This window comes from Temnothorax nylanderi, unplaced genomic scaffold (assembly GCF_030848795.1).
Source record: "Temnothorax nylanderi isolate EJ_2023f unplaced genomic scaffold, tnyl_v1.0 TNYL_tig0008_pilon, whole genome shotgun sequence".
In the NCBI taxonomy this organism is placed as follows: domain Eukaryota; kingdom Metazoa; phylum Arthropoda; class Insecta; order Hymenoptera; family Formicidae; genus Temnothorax; species Temnothorax nylanderi.
In genome coordinates, this window is record NW_027249070.1 from 460,092 (window position 1) to 480,809 (window position 20,718).

General features: G+C 44.1%; 1 protein-coding gene across 8 annotated transcripts; it reads left to right on the plus strand.

The window, feature by feature from the left end:
* Window positions 1–273: 273 nt before the first annotated feature.
* Window positions 274–19,459, plus strand: LOC139783368 (uncharacterized). 8 transcript variants are annotated; one of them, XM_071722531.1, is made up of 7 exons: window positions 274–1,137; window positions 5,557–6,321; window positions 6,478–6,708; window positions 10,951–11,076; window positions 14,885–15,079; window positions 17,206–17,499; window positions 17,918–19,459. In XM_071722531.1, exons 2-7 carry the CDS (start codon window positions 6,009–6,011, stop codon window positions 18,262–18,264), a joined length of 1,506 nt encoding a protein of 501 aa, XP_071578632.1. In that variant the 5' UTR covers window positions 274–1,137; window positions 5,557–6,008; the 3' UTR covers window positions 18,265–19,459. The 8 variants fall into 8 exon arrangements, with proteins under 8 accessions (XP_071578632.1, XP_071578629.1, XP_071578623.1 ...); XM_071722528.1 differs by lacking the exon at window positions 274–1,137 and adding an exon at window positions 3,458–5,099; XM_071722522.1 differs by lacking the exon at window positions 274–1,137 and adding an exon at window positions 3,458–3,973.
* Window positions 19,460–20,718: the final 1,259 nt, after the last annotated feature.

The following is a 20,718-nucleotide window of genomic DNA, read 5'->3' on the forward strand; positions in this document are numbered from 1 at the left end:
CCCCCTCGACGGCAGCGTAGGGGTGGCTACGGCACGTAGTAGGGGCGGCCATTCGCGAGAGGGGGCGAAGAGGAGAAATGGGGAGGGGAACGAGTTAGAGAGTGCCAGTGGGGTATTCGTGGATGGCGAGGAGAGGAGATCGACGTGGGACCGAGACGGAATACATTCAGGGCGGATGCGGCGTGTAGGTGGGAAAGGGGGTTGGCAGGGATGACGCGGAGGGGTTCGGCAAGGGGGTGGTGTAGTATTCACGCGGCACGATCGCTGGTGCTGCTGCTGTTGTTGCTGCTTCTGCTAGCGCCCCGGTCTGCCGTTCTTCGTGTATTGTTGTCCAATCGAGCGTACCGACGAACCGGTTTTCAAGCCGGACCACACGCGCCAATATCGCTCGTACGGTATGGCACGAGCTTTTTTTGGGCGGGCGGTCATTGAACAACGGGATGTTATTGGTCGATCGCCGTGACACATGCTCGCGTGCGTTGGGATCGGAGATCTGGTGACGCTGCTATTTATTGCAGCGATTTTATCGACGATTCGCGGTATCCGCACGTGATCGTAGGTTATCGAATTCGCACCGATCAGCAATGGTGCTAGATCCTTAGCTAGTGTATTTATTTTTATTATAGACCGCGGCGAACGCGTGAGAGTCTGATTCTTCGAACGTTGTTCTGATACGTGTGGTGCGTTGGATTTTATTTGGTGATCCGTTTGTCATTTTTATGGTGCTCAAGAGTGAACGATAATTGTAACTTTTCTACGATTGTTACACATACGATTGTCTGATCGAATCTGCAATAATTCTTCGCAATGTCCGCGCAATAATTGCTCGTTTTCGCTACCACGTGTTCGTGCTTGGGTTCGAAGATCGGCGTGGACCAGCAGTGTTATCATCGATTGATTATGGTCTCCTGTAAAACCCATCAAGCTTTGATGGGGTTGTCACGTGTCGGTGGGACGTTTGTGAGCTCGAGAGTCATCGAGGAACGAAGAGTGTCGTGCTGGAATTGACTAGTCAGGATCTGCGGTGAATGATGGTTCTTTCGATCGATTGCAACTCGTGGCACTGTGCCGAAAGATTGTATTCGATTTACGAGGAGAGAGGAAAGGAACTTTTTATTTCAAAATATAAAAGATTAAGTGAGTATAACGTTGCCTTAGAAGATTTTATTAATTTTTGTGCTTGATAATATTAACGGGAATTTGATGAAAATATTGGAGTTGCTATTATTGCAGCGATTATTAAAGACTACTTCATTTCGTGACATAAGATGTTCTAGTCTCTAGTCAGACGGTCATGTTATAATGTTATATCATTGTATCTCATAATAAATTCTCATTTAGTTAAATTGTCATTAAGTACGGCTATGAGATTGTAAAAATACTTACCATTTGACGTAGGCAAATAGAGATATTCATATTTAATTTCCTAAACACATTAGACATTAGTAACTCGAGGCAATTATGTTGATAGCCACGGCTCATTAATTAACGTCCCTTAATGAATCGCCATATCGGGTTGTATCCTACAATGACATCATCTAGAAACAGAAATACATAAAATAATTTATCATCTCTTTTAATATATCAGTAAAATATCCAAGTATTATGGAGCAATTGGATTAATTCAATATTATGAATAAATAAATAAAAACCATCTAAGATCTTAAATAAAATAGCTATGATATATGAAATATTCTCAAAGACGCTTGTATAAAACTATCATTACGTCTACGATATTGAGAACCGCGATTGTCTTGTATCCTTTTGCAAGCTCAGACTTGGCTGTAAAACGGAAGGCAGATTCGCGGATTTGAGCGCGCGGCTAAAGAAACCGTACTCGTGGAATAGCGGAGTACCTGGTTTGCCGTGCCCGGCAGTTGATCGGAGCGTGACGAGCGGTAATTGAATGTAGGTATGGCATTTGCATTGACAAGCTCCAACAGAGATAATTCGAATCTCGTCGAACGCAACGGTCCACACGGGCGTTAGGTCGTTTGTCAATACGACGGCGGCCGTCCAGTTTCCACGTTTCCAGCGGTATCGCTGTTTGTCACCGTCTCGTCGGTGATCGTTCGCCACTGAATACACCCGGTGCATACTTCTGTAGCGTGAGCGCGTTTCGTTTTGTTTCGCGAGCCATGGTGTACTGTTAAACGTCGAACACACAGCAAACCGTCCGAAGAATATTACGGCTGATCGTCGTCAGTAAATTATTGTTCGCCTTTCTTTTGCAAGAAAGAAAGAAACCATTTTTAAGATAAGATTTTGGTCTGAATTCAACTTTACACTTCTCAATATACACAGATTGAATTTAATCAGCTGCGTTATAGACATTTTTATAATAGAATGATATAATAGAAAATAAAAAAATAAAAATACGTCAAAAAAAAATTGGAGTAATAATCTACTCAGCACTTTTTTAAAAATAAAAATAAAAAAGTAGCATTTTTTTCTGAATTTTTATTTGATTAATTTCAATTATTAAGATATTTCAATATGCATAAAAGCACTTAACTGAAGCGAAAAAAATCTTGAATTTGTGTGGATTTTCTATAAGTGGATCCGTACATATCCGTAGAACCTCGAGTGTTTGCCTGCCGGCAGGTCCGCGACCGGTTGGATATCGTCAGGATATATTCGCGCAGGAAATGGGTAGTTCCATTGTTTGCACATTCGTACAAACAGTGCAACTGCGAGGATGCGCTGGGACCTCTGTTTGATTTTCGAAAGTGAAGCTTCATTGTACGAGATACTGTTGTACGAATGTTCCGTTGCATATGAAACAATGATGCGTTTCGAGGAAAAAACGCAGATCTCGATTGAAAGGAATGATCGATCCGGAACGAGCGTGTGCCGATTGTTGAAATCACACAAATGATATTTTCACGAATTTTCATTTGTACGTTGTTGTTGGATGCCGGAAATTTCGCACGCACGCAAAATCAAACATCGGGTTTGACGTGATTAATTCCGTGGAAACTTTTGCTCGGGGAACCTAATTGGAAGTATCGAGGTGTTGCAACGTAGATCGCGAGTTACGCACGCGAAAGAAGAGAAAAATGTACACGCGCGCATACAAGCGGTAACGGAGAAAACCGATCAAATCAGGGTTCGATAGATCGATCGAAGGCTCCCGGCTCCCCACCGATGTCCAGCACGCGAGCCATACCGCAAAAGGGTCGAGGGGAAAGAGAGCATGCGAGAGAGCGAGAGTGTCGAGAGAAAGAGAGTCGCCGTCGCGAGAGGGAGAGGTCGGGTCCGGTGGGAGATAAAGCGATAAAGAGCGGTGTGCGCGCGAGAGAAAGAGGTTACGCCAGGCGGAATGAGGGACGGAAAGAGAGAGGGCGAGGAAGAGAGCGAGGGAGGGAGGGAGAGAGAGAGAGAGAGAGAGCCAAATAGGGAAGGAAGGTTGGAAGGAGTGGGGTGGCAGAGGGGTATGAGAGAGGAACCTGGTAAGGGGAAAGGGATGCTGCGTGTGTTGGCATGGACCAGTGCGTCAACGGCTGTTGCCTCACACGAACCGCCGAAATTATAGTTAGTGACCCCCAACGGATACTTCGAATATACTCTCGACTACCGAGAACGCTATACCGAGGTGGAACTGCCACTTTCATACTACACGCGGAAGATGAAGATGATTCGAGGGTGCCGCTAACGAACCGCCAAAGGGGTCCCTTTGGGATCACCTAAGGGGGGATCATCCAAAACCATCTTTCGAGCACGGCCGAGCGATTTTGATGAGACGCGTTTCGATAGATTAGATTATTCTACCGATTATTGATAAATTGTTTCAGTGAAGTGTTTGAAAAGGCTGACGAATATTTGTTCTCATTTCGATAGAATTATATTTGTACATTAAAGTGCGTGATTATGCGAGAGTTTCAGTGTCGAATAACGACGAATGTGATGTCATGTATTTGATCGGTAACTGCAGTCGCTCGGTTAGGCGGATAATCGACTGTTTGTGACGCGAGTAAGTGAAATATTCGGAAAGAGTTATTTTTCGTTACTCACGCGATTAATTCAAAAGTGTGTTTTTGGGGGTACCTTTCAGCATCGATACACTGATACATTTTGATTAAGTCAAACGCTTTAATAAAACTGTTAAATAATCAGTTATAATTTTGTTTCAATTAATATTACATCGTGTCTTTAAAAAAAATTTGTATTTTATTATAATATTTTTAGATAGGATTCTTTTTATCAAACTTGTTAGTTTCTTTCTCTGGAATGCTTGAAGAGATAATATCGCAATATAATTTTTTTTCTCTTTAAAAGATTTTTGAAAGTGATTAATAATACGGTGATCGGTATTTTAATTCCTCCGGAAGACGGTAAACAGAATGAGTTTCGTAAGAGATTTGAATGCGAAGTTAAGCGGGAATCTTAGTCGTCGCAACGTCGTTGAGCGTTCTTACAAAAGAATTATAAGAAAATCAACGCAGTCATTATTATTGCTGTTCTTAGCCGTAGAAACATTTTGCATTGTTTTCATACATGCTCCGTCAACTTTCGGTCTTGCCTTTAAAAAAATGTTGAAAACGTAGCAGGCGCTTTTTTCATCGCAGTATTTTGAGTGACATATAACAATATGAGTATCCATTCATATACTCACGAGTTGAAGTAATTAATTGTCATTTGTATGTCATATAGAATTAATGTAGTAAAATTATTTCGAACGTTGTTTTATGAAGCTCTTCATGTACGACCGAATATAATGATCGATCTTGATTACTAACCAGCATGTTCGCCATATAATAGACTGTGTCCGTAGTTGCTTTGATTACAGTTGTCTCCATCTTATCAATTTAATATGAGCTGATTCGTAATTTTGAAATTACGAGACCGTCATTGACAGGAAGCAACGTGGTAAACGTAGCCACGTGCAGTTTGACACGCGGTCGTACGTGCGTAGGGGTTGGGCATTCGTGTGGGGGGGTGCCTACCGGCGGGCGTTCTTTTTCCCCTATTTTTTCCGTCCCCACCACCATGCCAGTCTGCCCCTCCTGGAACCACCTGGATCTGGCGTGTCAGCCCCGGTGACGTGCGCAAAAATTACTGAATGAACGGTGACGTCACGAGCCAGCCGCGTGAAAAGTGTGCGAGTCGTTCCTGTTCGTGTCAACCGTTTTCACCCCCTTTCGTTTCTCTTCGCGCGTTACCTGCCGTTCGATCACTCCATCCGCTTTTCTCGTTCGTCCCCGAGTCGTCACGAGGGTCAGAGACAATTTGGTTAAAGCATTTCAGTTTTAAGATAACAGCACGTAAAAGATTTCATTAAATGGGTTAAGGATGGCTAAAGCGTCGCTGATCACCGACGGCCGCGAGGATACTATCGCGCGGCAAGAACTCTCCTTGCTAAATCAGTCTTTCGGTTTCTTGATAATCTAATATTTCGACTATTCTAAAGCATTAAATTTCTAGATTAATGTATTAGAAATGAATAAATAATTGTAGAATTAATAATTTTTTATAATTTTATTTAAAAACCTGCGATAAATGATAGCAGAAACTTTACGTATCGTTACATATAGATTGTTTTGTGTTTTATTTCAGATATTCGCAATACAACTGTGCATTAGAAGATAAAATTTCCGAAGAATAAAATTGCCTTGGTTCGTCCCATCGAAAAGTTTAACTTGTACAAAAGTTAACGCTAAACAGAAATAATAATCTTCATAAGTCTACCACGAAAGATTAACAGAATAAACAATCCGCTGCCAGATTTATACAACAATGCATACTTATATGAAACAACTAGAAAAAAATTATGAATCGAGTATTCACCTCATTGCCAAAATTATAAAGGAGACTTGCTAAAATTAATGACGCCTCGAAAGTAAACTACGCTTCAGAACATTGGAAAAGAGACTGAACTTTTATGAGAAATGTCAGGCCGTTGAGCCTGGTTCAAAAGGTCATGCGTTCTTGAAGAATGCTCGCGAGATTCTCCTGGTTCAGCGGCTGAACCGAATGGAAGGATGTTTCATCCGGCGTTCTGACTGCCTATGGATATATTCGGCCGTTGCAACGGCGGCAGCAGCGGAAGCACGGTAGCCGGAAACGGTGCTGGCTCAGTAAGGACGTCCAGCAACGAATCCGCGGGTGGCGGCGGAACCTCGAGCGGTATCAGTGAGAGCGGCAGTAGCGCAAGCGGCAGGATGCAGTTGACAGGAGCCTCGGCTCCTGGCGCGGCTGCCTCGCCGGAGTCAGGCGTCTCTCCGTTGACCGACGCCTACACCAAGATGACCAGCGATATCCTCGCTGAAAGAACCCTGGGTGACTTCGTTAGCGAACATCCCGGCGAACTAGTTAGAACAGGTAATTGAATGACGATAATGCTTTTATAACTAGAGATTATCAAGGATTATATAAAGATTGTAGAAACCTTTGTAACCTATAGATAGAATAATGTATTAAGCATAAATAATATTAGCCATGTTGCAGCTAATGAGATCATAAACATTTTGGTTATAGGCTCGCCGCATTTGGTCTGCACCGTTCTTCCCGTACACTGGAGGTCCAATAAAACTCTTCCGGTGGCTTTCAAAGTTGTAGCTCTCGGCGAGGTAGGCGACGGTACCTTAGTGACTGTTCGCGCTGGCAATGACGAGAACTGTTGCGCCGAGCTTAGAAATTCGACAGCTTTGATGAAGAATCAAGTTGCCAAGTTCAACGACTTAAGGTTCGTCGGCAGAAGCGGAAGAGGTGAGTCGTGTGTCTTCTATTATTATTATTATTATTATTGTTTTGGTTAAAAATTCGGCCCACTGGTGAGCATCCGTAGCATTCGAAATAATTCATCGCAACGAAATGAGTGATAAAAGTCCAAGTGTCGGGTGACATTTTCTTGTCCTACTTTCCTCTCCATTCATAAAACTCCAAAGTTTCTTGGTCTTTGCTTGAAGCGTGTCGCCCTTTGCCTTTTATACCGGAAGAAAATGCCGGAGGGGTGAAGCACCGACGGTGGAAACCCCTTCAAAGAATTGGTGTATACCGCGTAGTAAGGGTAGGTCGTGGACGTCTTGAGACAACCCTCGTTTTTCCTTGGCTCTTCGAGGAAAAGTCTTGCATCTCCGCTTAGCTCTGAGGGTTGGTTCCTCGCGTCGAAAAGACCTTGGGGTGGGTAATGGCTTTTATTTGTCCGCATCACCGTGCGACCTTCTCACTTTGCCGCCCAGCCTCGTCGAGGAAAGGGCGAAACGGGAGGGACCGAGCATCGTAGAAGCCGCCGGCGTTGACTAGACGCACAGGGGCGGGTGATATTAATTGAGGTTTCAGTTGAGTTTTAATTAACGTTATTAGAGTCGGTATTTCGTCTAACTGCGTCTTTTGAACTTACACTAAAGTTCCTCGATTGAACGTAACTTAAAGTAGCTGTATGTGCATCCGACCTACTTCTAACGATTTCGACAACCAAAGTTGTTTGGTTTATTAAACAACTTAACGTGCAATTTATTTTATACTATATTAATTTTTTAATATCAATATTAAAATTAGCATTAACATAGAAATATAGGGGAAAAAAACTATAACTTATTTTTCTAAACTATTTTTCTAAAACTATAACTTAGTTTTAACGTGATAATTATTGGAAACATGCTATTATAATAATTGTCAGTATGCTATTGTTGTCATATTTTTGATAGTATTGGTAAGGGAAGGCTAATCGCCTGAAAATCAGGAAACTCGCAGATTCTCTAGCTGGGAAGCAGGGAACTCTCTTCCAAGTTCACGGGAACGCGTCAGTCATTTGTCTGGGATTAGCTCTCAATTGTTTTCGCCGAGCACGGAATTAACATAAGCTAGGATGAAGAATGTAAGAGAAGTGTCTCTCTCTCGTCAGGATTCCTAACGGTTCCCTGGCTTCTTGAATATTCCCTGAAAACCGATGTGCACCGAACTCTCGGGAATTCTTAATGATCCTCTTGTTTGTCGAGCTTGGAAATATTCTCATGTATGAATTTGTGAGGATTTGGTCCTTTCGAGATTCGCGGAAGAAAATTTCTAGAGATTCTCTTTAGTTACATTTTTTGCCTCATTTATGCATGTAATTAATACATTTATAATATTATGAAAACTTTTTACATTTAGAATATGTAGAAAGGTAGAGATTTTGCAATTGTGATGCGTTTACGCAATCTACGAAAATAAGAATATCGCTGCTGCCTTTGCATTTCGTTATATTGCTATTGCAATAAATTTAAGGAATCATTAAATACAACGCCACGGCATTATGCTTTTGTCTTCGCCTAAAACCGCTTTTAGCCCGGACAAGATTGAGCGTACTGCCACGATAGTCGAGAGCTTTGCAATATCGATGATAAGCCGTAACCCCCTTCCCGCACGTTCGACCGTAATGCCTGCTCCATCACTGCAAAGTCTACCCTGAAGGTACTGGATTGTTTCCACCCCTTCGGCCCTAAGCCCTTTAACGAGATAGATCATTTGCACGCTTATAGTTCCAACCCATAGCAGGCAAGATATCCTTCGACTTTGCTGCCGCGAATAAACTTCGTCACGGGAACGTCGCCAATCTAACCAAGTTGCTTTAATTCTACAACACACTTTCTCTTAAACCTATTAATCATCTTGTGATATGTAACATGAACAAGAAGAAAAAATAATAATTGAAGGCAATAACTGCCTGTAATAAAAATTTCATGTGGTTTAATTTATTAATAAACAGAGATACAGATCTATATATAAAAATTATTTCATAATAACTCAAAGAGTGCGCGTGCAATGTTTAAACAAGATATATTTGGGTAATTTATTGACTTTTTGAATGTAAAAATGTATGAGATATATTGAATTGGTGAAACGTATTTATTCGCGAAATGTTGATTTATCGAGAACCACAACACGAGACTCGTTTCACTCCGAAAAGAAAAACGGCATTCACTCGCGGTGACGGCGGCAGTTTCAGACCGTAATCAATTCGTTATCAGACTGCAATTGCGCATTTGCGTTTCGTTCCGGGAAAATTGAAATTAATTAATTGGCCCGACAGTACACCGACAACGTACAATGCCGAGACATGTGTACGCACGCGTAGTTCCACACATGCTTGCAGAGGACTATATGCTAACGAGCATAATCAGCGAATGGTCGAGGATGAGCTTCTCTATGTTGCGTTTATTCTAAACTTGACGATGAATATTCTTATGCGTGATATTCTACAAATTCTTAACGTGTAATCATATTATTTTATCGTTGCTTGCGTATAAACAATTCTTCGAGATCAAATCTATTTTTATCGATTCCGCGCTGAGTGAAATCAGAATTCGCGGGATTGAAAAAAATTTTGTAATGTCGGAATTTCGTTCGGATAAGTTAACAAGTCGAGCGTTTAAAAGATACCTACGTAAGGATGGCGGGCGTTCAAGTTCGGGCGGTCGCGAACGGCCTTTAATGGCTGTACGGCGACTGGCACCGAGGGTGATACCCGTGTACCTACGCGTACCTACCTAACTGGGACCATCGACTCCGAGGCAGCAGAAGTGAAAAGGTTGGTTGGCAGGGTGAGGGCACGGCGAGAATGGCGTGACTCGCAGCCAAAACCAAGGGGAATCCCCGCTAGAAAACGAAAAGCTCGCGTGGCGAACCACCGTGTGGCCACGCTCGACACTCGCCATTATTTCTCCGATGCTCTACCTTCCACCTCCATTCGGTTTTTTCCCGCCATCGATCATCTTACGTCATAGCACGACGCGGACTTTACCGTCTCTATCGACGCCGCCGTCGCGGTCGCCGCCGCCGCCGCCGCCGCCGCGCCGGTGAGTTCAAGTCGACGGTGAACTCTGACCCGATCGATTATCGCATTCGCCACGTACGGAAACGTATCTAATGGATCTGATAGAAAAATACGATAATGGCTGCTTGAAAGGGTAACGCGACCGTTGTAATGCATTAGTGAAAAGGACTCGTTTAGGGGCAAATATAAATAACATAATGTGTTATTCTTCATTTTGTAAACCGGTAGCGGATAAAAGCACGGTACCTTTGCAGCATTATCGTATCTAATTTCAAGAAAATATGTTTTGAAGGATACATCTGTCGCACGAAGAGCGGTATGTGGGTTAGTAAGATGATTATTACATCTCTGTCTCATGTAAAGTATAATATAAAGTAGTATACTGCTGATGTTGTAAATACCCATCCTTGTATCGTGAATAAAATTTATACGACGGAGAAAGAAAAGTGTATTTGACTGGGTATGCACAGCTGTGATGAAAAAGAGGAAGGGTTAAAATTGCGGTAAACCTCTTGCGCGTGCAATTTTTGTTGCGGTGACTTTTCGCATTGGGACGCTCCTCGTAATTTTCGTGTGCTTTATCGCGTGTTTTTGCATGTTGAATCGATAGCGATCGCGCGAGCGAGTTTTCGCGGCAGAGTTTTGGCGCTTAATGCTCGCGGGATGAAATTGCGGTATACCGTTGCACGCGCGTTTTCACCCGATGGTCCGCCCCGCTTTTTCCACGACATTATTTCACGCTCAACCGAGGCTTTTTAGCATCACGCGACTTTTTCCCTCACCGCCCAATCCTCCCCCACGAATGACCACCCTCTATTCCCTTAACTCGGCCGCGCTGGCTGGCCACTGTCACCGTCGACGACGCCCTCGATACATTACCGACGTATAATTCGGTTACCACGGAGTTTCGCCCGGCTAACCGCGTTTGCGAACTTTCGACGTCGGCTGAATAGGCGCGTCCACGAATCGACGCGTCGCGGGGCAGAAACCGACGCTAAAAACCGGCACCTGACGTACACCTGACGTCGCGTTTGCCTCGTTTTTAGAAGCTAAATTTCCAGCATTTCCATTCCACACCTGCGTCGGCGTCGGCGTCGGCGTCGGCGTCGCGGTGCGTTAAAGTTAAAGTTGCATGCTTCCAGATGTAGAACATCGCAGATCAGTCACGGTAACAGGTATATTCTCTGTTTCAGGCAAAAGTTTCACCTTAACGATAACAGTGTCGACGACCCCGCCTCAAGTCGCCACTTATACCAAAGCGATTAAGGTGACAGTAGACGGGCCGCGCGAGCCGCGATCCAAGACCAGTGAGTATCACTGTAAGCATTGCTGTTCTTATACATATTTATTATATTTTATTCTTGCTACTAGTTAATAGGAGTAGCGTCTTATCAAGTATATTGTACAAGCGGGACGTCCTCGTCCATAATCACGTATCTCTCGTAATGATAATCAAGACTCTCGACGTCTCAACGATAACGCGATCGCGCGATTTACAATTTCATGGGGGAATTCGGTGAAATACACGTGAAAACGAGTTTTACCGGGACTCTCGCGACACGATCGTAATGCCTAACGAACGAGCGGCGTGGTACCGGAGGCAGTAAAAGCCGCAAGTTCGAAATGGCTCCAGCGTGCGGCTTCGCTCTGGTCGGCCGTTACCCCTCCAAGGCTAAGTTTCGTGCAATTGTCATTATTTATAACCGCGGGGCACCGTGTCCCGCCATAACATTGACAAAGAGCTGCGGGCGTTGCCCGCGGAGGTGTGTATCGCGGCGCTTTGGCCAAAACGCAGGGCGACGCCTACAAACTTCACGGATATCCGGTCGCGAGAACTCCTCCGCGAGAGCTAGTGCCGAGACATACAATTACCGAGAATTCTCCCCGTTATTTCGGTAGGTCGCTGTCGAGCCTGTCTGCAGGGGTTCCCTCCTTAGGGGGTGAAGAGAAAGGGACGTTTCTCATTCTCCATTTGTTACCTACCATGTAACCTACCACGTATAACACATTGTACGCTTTGTGCTTCCGAGAGTCAATTGTGGCGTTGCAAGGCCAAAGATTTCCTTGAAAAGATTTAGTCCAAGGTTGGATATTTGACAAAGAACAAACATTTTGTTATTGGTCTGGCAATTTCAACCTAATAGACGCGTCGGAAAATTTCTGACAGGTAACGCTTGTACTTTGAATCGATTATAAAATCAATTGTATTTTCTTAAGAGACTTTATTTGCGATACTATCCCATTCTTGCTTTGTTACCTCAAATATTAGAGCGCTAATGCGCGTAATGTCGTCCCTGAAGACGTACCAAAAATATCCGATAGCTTTAATATATCGAGGCGGTCGCTCTGGGTAGCACGGCATAAGTTTGGTACCTTGGGAAATTGCGACCACATCCGCCGGCTTGGCCGCATCTGCGGACCACCCACGAAACTTCCGTCATAAATCCAAAATATGAAAACGCGAAATTTCGGTGTACCGCTCGGAGACGCGCATCCAAGCAAAACACTACGTAACATTTCAGAGAAGTAATTTCTCTTGCGATATATTAATGCTACTAACTGTGTTCGTTATTTTATCCAGAATTAAAAACCGGATATTTTATTACGAGATACGAATTACGGATTACTATGAAGATCGCTTTTTTAAACACATTGATAGTTTATTTTAATTAAAATTAATTAAAGTCACTTCGGTCTGAGAATATGTTTTGCAGAGCATCACGTTTTTGAAAGCGAACAGCGGATATGAATTTTTAGAGATCGTTAAGATAGCGTAAGGATGTCGGAAATAGATATTCGTCATGTCGGCGCTTTGAATCTTCTATGAAAACAAACCGTTTACTGAATCAGGGACAATTTCAAGGATGGCGGCGCGAGATGAAAGAGATTCGGCTTTCTGGGTGGTCCTCTTCTTTCGAGGCCACGTTCCACGTGTCTCATCTTGTCTTTGAATAGGCTGTAAGGGCTTCTAATTATTATATTTTAGTACGTGACAGGTTTATTTTCATACAATTTATTGAAATGTTTCTTTTTGTACTTTAATTGGTAATCCTGATGTATTTTTTGTAACGAAAATTATCGCAATTTTACATATGTATGAGCGGATGTGCATTCAGAGAAATGCTACAAATTGTGCATTCGTGCATTCGACGATCAAACGCGAGAATGAACGAATGAACCTTATCTAAGACAATACCGAGCGAATGCCTCCGAAGGGTTGTAATTAATTAAACAAGCAATTCATTACACATTCTACCCTCGTCTGGTAGCCGAAGGTGGCCGTTGCCGCGGAAAGGCTGCGGGGCCAAGGAAATTGATTGAGGGAGGTTTAGCCTGGGTTTCGATGCTGCTCGCGAGGACTCGCCCATTCGAAACCGGGATTCGAATGGGTTTCGCGGGATGCATCTTCGGCGAATGAGAGAGAAACGATTCTCGGCGGCAATGGGAAAGATCGAAAATGGGCTTACTCGTCGCGCTTACCAGCATCAGCACCAGCTCACATCGAGAGAAGCTGATTTCGAGACGCGGGTTGAGCGGGGCGGGAGAGAGGCGGGAATTGGCGACGGGACGAAATGAGGATCTGTCGTTGCCAGCTGCTAACTCTCGAGAAATTCCCTGGCAGTCACGACGCGCAAAGAGGGTGTCCAATGAAATCGATAGCCGCGACTTGCCGAGAACTTACGACTTCGTCCAATTGCCAAACATTTTCCATTTTGCGAAAGAATAAATCTGAAAATACACGGTGAAAGATCGTCCGCTGCCATAAACCAGAATGAGCATAATCTGTAACTGATCGAGATACTTGAGAGATCGTGTAAAAATACGTGCTCGTGTACCTATAGAGTAATATCGGGATAGTTACGTGAACGATTGACCACTGATTATTTGTTACTTCGTTTAAACGGGAAAGCATCGGGGGGGGGGGGGGGGGGAGATTTAGAAGAGCGAACGATCGCACGTATGTCTATTCGGAGGGTCGCACGAGTGCTCGACGCCTAATGAAATACTGCGAAGAACGGCGGTGCGCCGAATTCAAAGGGTTAGGGTGGCGTGATAAATGCGTGGGTCGAGCGGCATAATTTATTAAATCTATCAAGCCGCCAACGTAGGAAACTGCCGGTATCTCAAAACAAATCCTCGTTCGAAGTTGCCGCTTTCCGATCGCGTTCCGGTCGCGTGGCGGGTGCCCATTTCTCATCCCGTAAAGGTAACGTTGAAAATCGATTTTAGGTATATAAACTTATGACGCAACAAATTATTTACTTCTTAAAAGGAAATAAAAAGGTGCCTTACCTAAGAAATTCGGCACGAGCCATAGAATTTTCTGCCGAGTTTCTCCTTCGCTCGGGTCCTGCAGCGTGCACGAATCGCCGGTCGTTTAACAGGATCTCGTTAGTCTCGGTACCCGTCGGTATTCCGCCGTCGCGCCCCCATTGTGTCCCCGGATCGAGCGTACCCTATTCAGCAAACCGGCGGGAATTTCGGGTTGCCGAGTTAGAATTAGGGCTTCGATTGGATTATCAGGACGGCGGGAGTCCGCCACCTCCCTTCCGCCCAGCGACCCTTCGCGCTTCGTGTCGGTCTCTCTGGCCTCCGGTGCCTTCCACGTTGAATCGTTGCCTTTAGGGGAAGAGAACGAACCTGTATGGTATGGCACACGGCTGTCCTGTGCGGCGACCTCTAGCCAGGGACAGCCGGATAGGACGTCCGCCTGTTGGGACGTCTTTAATTGGGTTGGCGACACCGTCGCGTTGCAGGGAAATAAAATGTATCGATGCCTTTCTCGTGTCTCCCTCGTTCGTTTCCCGGCTTCCGAAGGGACGGCCTTGGCGTTTACCCGTATCGTTCCGTTTGTCGTTTTGGTAAATGAAAGATGCGCCTTGCACCAATTGTCGGACTAGATAACGTACGAATTTATTTTCACGTGTTTATCAGAAAAATTATACCATTTTTAAATTTTGCAAGAATTATTCCTATTACATTCGTATGTATAAATAAAGTGTTGAGTCGGTGCTGAAACGTTCGCTTTCGAATCGAATGTAATAAAAAGAAAATTATACATAGATAAAAAAATACGATTGACACATGTATCGGAGGTCCAGTGGACAGGCGCACGGTTGATCGCAGTGCTGTCTCTTTTAGGGCAGCAACAACAGTTTCATGCCTTCGCGTTCGCTTCGCAACGAGGCGGTCCATTCTTCGCCTCGCCCTTAGTGGATCCGCTGCAACCTTTGCCAAACCCGTTGCAACCATTACCAAATCCGCTCCAGCCAAGGGATCCGTTGTCTTCTTTTAGACACGCGATGCCTGGCAATTGTCAGAGTAAGTAATTGACCGCGTTTGCGCATGATCGTAATCTCGTCTTCAATTATACGGCTTAGCTTTAAATTTATCGTCAATTACTTATTCTCTGTGTATGCATGTATCATTCTTTTTGCAATGTAGCCGACTTGTGTATGAGCATTTGTTGTTAGTGTTAAAAATTTCTTAAATGTACTACTTTAGTAGCCTGTACATGTGTAGCAAAAGCATATATATAAAAAGTAAGATATGCAAAAAATTGAATATAGTACGCAAAGAAGTACCTTTTTAAAATTTTATTTTATAACAATCTTTTGCTTAGTGGCGTTATGAAATTTAGATAATTTTTGTCATCGAGTAGGTGGCTTCTGTCGAGTTTGGGAATATTTTCAGCCAGACTGCTACTGGTCTGAGTACAGAAGCATGGCTTTTGGGTAGGCTCGGCAGCAAGCTTCTCGGCTTCAGAGGCGGAAACCGCAAGCCTGTTCAAAGCTAGATTAAATATTATATTAAAGGGGTTGCCACGGAAGCGCGCGTCCCAGTCGGTTGGCTCCCTGTTTTGGGGGCGCAGCCTCACCTTCTCTCCGCGTTTATAACGTAAATTCGCGAGTTTGCGCGTAAAATGCATTGGCAAAGTAATGTCGAGAGAATGTTGCTCTTTGATTTTGATTATTTAAAAAAAGAAGCTGTTGCTCGTTGATTAAAATTATGCAGTTGGTCAAATCTAGCCGCCGAACGTGCGAACGATATATATATATATATGTATATGTAATCTATATACGATACTATAATAATCCATAATATACATATATAATCTATACGATAAAATTTTTAATACTTTTCTCGGGCGCGTATATCGATAAACGGTTCTGGGTTCCGGTAGTGCGCAAGAAGAGACGAGAAAAAAAAGCTTAAACAATAATTCGAGATCAGCCGTTTTAATGAGTTACCTCAGACATGAGGGCCGACTGCTCCGTTACTAGCAAATTTCCCGATAAAATACGAAGCACGCCGAATATTTCCTTTATTAACTTTTTTCCCTCATCGGGCATCTGGTCGTCCGATATAATATGCGTACGTGGCCATATTATTCTCACGCTATACGCTTGGCGGATTCGATTTCGAGAGACACTTGCGCACACGGTATTACTTCTCTGTAATAAAATTGTCAAAACTTAGAATGTGGTACATTGTGTTGCGATATAATTGTCTTTTTTTTCGACATAATTAATATATAACTAAAGTAAAAGTTTTGTTTAAAAAATATGACAACGCAACTTGATAAACTTTTCTATAAATGACGAATTGGGCTTGAAGCGAGGATTCAGTCAGGTATTTAAATCCCGCAGCGAATCTCCGAATACTTTGGACAGACTCGTGCGCAACTTTCGGTGATTTTCCATAAAAAGGGAGCTCCTTTCCGGACCGCAAGGAATCCGGTAATGCCGAAGGATGTGAAAGCACCGGGCGGATAGCAGTATTTAGGGTTAGCTCTCGTGACGACGGTCCGGTGGCGCTCGCCGAGGCGGGCTCGGTTATTTGAGTTGGCCCCAGCTACGTGGGGGATGACCAACCCTTTGATCTCGATGTACTCTTCCGTTCCCCTCACTTTCCGCCGTGTCCGCCCGTGTCCCTCTCGCGAACGTTTGTGCTAGTCCTTTCTGCATTCAACCCCCGTGACTCATTGGAAAATCTATCGGGGATGCTGCCTATACCCCGCAAAAATACATCCGCCAAGGGGCGCACAGAACCGCCGCCGCCGCCGCCGTCGTCGCCGCCGATGCATCTCGCCAAGTGATTCGAATTGGCATATAATCCGGCAAAAATTTGCCTTTTGCCGTGCCTTTTCAGCCTTCTGTTGTTTTATTTGATTGTTGCAATTATTATTTATCTTTTCCACCGAGATGTGACCGCCGAAACCATCCGGCATTGCTATCGATGTTTTTATATTAGCACGCTTTCCTTATACGTGTTTGTTTGCGCTGCTTGTCTCGCCGTCCATTGATTTTTTGCAGTGGACATCTCGACCACGTTAACGCTTCCGCAATTTAATTTTTACCAAGACTTTCGTCGCTTTCTCTTTGTGTGATTATTGATTCTTCGCATTTCATATTTTTGGCGAGACGTACAATAGATGGTTTCTCTAGATATGTCCCAGTTTGGCCTGACAGCGAGCAATTCTTGGGGATACGGTAGCACGGCCGGCTATGCCGGCTACCTTCCGGGTCCCCTTTCGTCGTGCGCTGCACAGGCCTCGTTTCCACCTCCGCCACCACCCCCTCCGCCACCACCGCCGTCGTCCACGTTAGCGTCTTTCGCCGGCACGGCTTCCATGACTACGCCGACAGCACCGGACTCGACGGCGGGTTCGACTGTCACATCCGGCACCGGTAATACCGGCACCACGCCGCAGCAGGATGCTTTTTCCGCGGTCTCCTCTCGTAAGTTTACCTCGTTCTACGTCGAATTTTGCCATGATTTTGACGTTTGAACAACCATGAGGTATCGCTTAACTGTCTGTTCACTATGTAGTTTGTTCACTACGTGTTTTGTTTATTTGAACTTTGACTGTCCAAAGGTGTGATAATTTTATGATTGAAATCAAGCTTAAGAGTGATTTAAGAGCAACGAGATTATACAGACTGAAATATAATTTGTCAAATTTTTTACTCGTGTGAAAACCAATTGAGAAATAAATCGGAAGTACCGATTACATGAGTGATGGGCTATGCCTCACGGTTGAAAATCTAATCATTCGGAAGATGAGTAGAATCTTAGTTCTCAAAAAGTTAGATCGGTCGTCTTGTTTGTCTTTGGCAAACTGAAATAGCGTAGCTTCTCCTTCCTCGAATGTCACAGTCGTACCGGACACCACGACACCGGGTCAGTCCGATCCGTTGGATCCGCTGAGCAGCCTCATGTCCGGTAGCTCTTCCACCCAGAGATATCAGGACTACGTGTCACCCAGATCATTGTCCACTGACTCTAGCACAACCGAGAGTCCGGTTCATGAGGAGCAGGGCTTTGGACAGAATTACGGCAACTACTTTCCAACGCCCGGTGTGCTTCCCAGCATTCTCTACTCGCAGCTTTATGGGAATCAGTTCCAGAATCCCGAGAGCGCCGAACAGAGGGCCGTCGCGGATAGTTGCAGCGTGAGGCAAGAGGAAGTCAGACCGGATAACAACGTGTGGAGACCGTACTGAGAGGCAGAAGCGAGCGATTTCTTATCGAACAATTCGACTATCGAGAAATTGGGAAATTCCTGGAAGGCAAGAGGGAAGTAACGCTTAACGGATTGCTCTTGAGGCTATCAACTATTGTGACGAGATCGATAATTATAATGTGTGACGTGGTGATTCTCTCTTTGAGAACTATCCAAGTGTCGAGGACGAGTCTCGATGGCGAATTAGCACTAGTGGGCATTAAAACTTGATCCGGAAAGAACTCGGGGCGAGAGTCCGTTCACCGAGGGACATTTTTCCGGGAAGCTTCGAGACATAAAAATTGTTTTATCGGTTGTGTCTCACGCCAATGAATCTTATAATTAGAGGTGCAAATGAACGAAGGGAGATTTGTAATTAAGTGAGAACGAATTGCGTACGAAAGAGCGAGCACGGATGTGATGTGTGATGACGACTACAATAATGATATCCACAGGATGTATATACGTGTACATAAAGCTAGAACATTGTCGTTTCATCGAATTATTATTCGCCGTTTTGAGCGATGCGATTTAGTTTCATCGATTACGTTTTCATAGTATATAATTGCGAACGATTGCTGCGGGATCGTGCAATATCGTCGAGACTGGCGTCGGCGATTAGCTTTCTTTTTTTTGTAAATACATATATCTTCCACGTTGCGCGTTCAGTTTCCCTTCGACCCGCGTTTTTCTCAAAATCCATCTTTTTGGACTGAAGAAATCCGGCTCCACGCTTTCGGCGAGATATTTGCAGCGACCCTGAGTTATCTTGAGAAATCGACTGATTCGCGAAAGGCTATCACGTGCGGTCACGTTCGGGTCAAGCCAACGATAAAATCGAATGGGATTCAATTCGCGTGAAGTGAAAAAGTTCCCTGTCGCATGAAAATGTCGCCGCGGAGAGCGCGCGAGCGGCGAAATGTTCGCAAGTATTCAACGAACGAATGAACGGACGTGCCGGCATCGAAGATCTTACATCGAAATTTCTGCCAAAGAAACGAAAGCTCTCGAGGAACAACTCGCGAAATAGTTTTGCGAGAAGCACCGCGCCGCGCCGACAAGAAGCTTATCCGTTTTTGTAAACCGGCGACGGGCACTCTGCGTTTCCGAAAATGATTTCCGATATACATATCTACCAACCTATTGTTATCGTAGTTTTTGACCGAGTCGAAGTAAAAGTGTATTTCAAAATATAATCCACATGACTTTTCTCTTTAATCTCCTGCGCTGTTTCCAACCGTCCTCGATTTATTATTCTAGAATTTTCACATTTTTGTTCAATTTAGAAGATGTCTTTTTTATTACATCAAAATTTTATATACGTTTTTAAAACTTGTTCTTTTTCTGGCGTAATATTCACATTTCAATTTTTCTTTTTTTTTTTAGTGTCTTATTTTTTGGACGGTATCCTTCCTCTTGAAGTCGTCTTCGCTCAGATTATCATCATCATCTCGGAGGACTAGTGGCAGATCTACATAACAGGTAGGTAGCGAAACGAATCTCTACAGGGGTCTCAGTAACGCCAAGGGTTCTAAAGGATTCTCACTGACGGAAGTGCGTATATGCAAATTTGCAAAAGATTTAATTAAACCTGGTCTCGGGAGGGGAATTTGTGTCTGCCTCGTAGCTTTAGCCAAGTCGTATGTTCGTATATGATGAAGACGTGTTTCATATTTAGTACACCAAGTTAAGTTTATCACTGTGAATGTGGTATATTTCAGTAATACAGCGACATACATATTTTTTAAGGAGTGGAACGTCATCCTTTTTCGAATATCAATTTTATCAATTTTAACTATGTATTGTTATAAAATTACTAATGCAGATATGCTGATAATAATAATTACATATAATATTCTTGGAAGAAGAATGGAGTAATCGCTATTCGTCGCAAATCATAATTTTCATAGAGCAATTTTATCTCGTTCAAACTCTTAATAATTAATACCAAACAACACTCGACATTAATTATATCTGAATATCGCAAACGAAAAGTTGACTTGAAATTGGTCAAAGGATACACTCTGGCGAAGTTTGATGCGGATTATGAAGCGGTCTGCATAAAGCAACGTACTTTTCTCATTCGATAACCGAGCCACCGCGCACGGGCTAGTGTTTATCGCTGTTGCACACAGCGAGGACGACGAGTAACCTGATGGACATATGGCGGTTCGCGTCGGGGTCGGGGTCGGGGTCGGAGGCGGGGGCGGGGGGCGGGAACGACTCGTCGTTTATACGCGGTGCCGGCATAATGGAGTAGAGTGGAGTAGAGCACGGATAATGGAGTATGAAGAATAGCGTGTGGTGAATGTCGGGATAGTCCCTCTCACCCTTCCGCTTCCCGCGGCGACTCTTCGTTTCCCTGTCCCTTTTCCTCCTCGCGAGAACTCGCGTCCACCGAGCCACTCTCTGGTGAGGGGTAGCAAACTGGACACGGCTCGTTGACTCGAGCAGT

Bases quoted from the DNA above. Each gene is read 5' to 3' on its own strand.
- LOC139783368 (XM_071722531.1), top strand. From the start codon at position 6,009: ATGGATATATTCGGCCGTTGCAACGGCGGCAGCAGCGGAAGCACGGTA. The intron at 6,709-10,950 runs GTGAGTCGTGTG...TCTCTGTTTCAG, and splicing joins CGTCGGCAGAAGCGGAAGAG to GCAAAAGTTTCACCTTAACG. The intron at 15,080-17,205 runs GTAAGTAATTGA...TGGTTTCTCTAG, and splicing joins GATGCCTGGCAATTGTCAGA to ATATGTCCCAGTTTGGCCTG.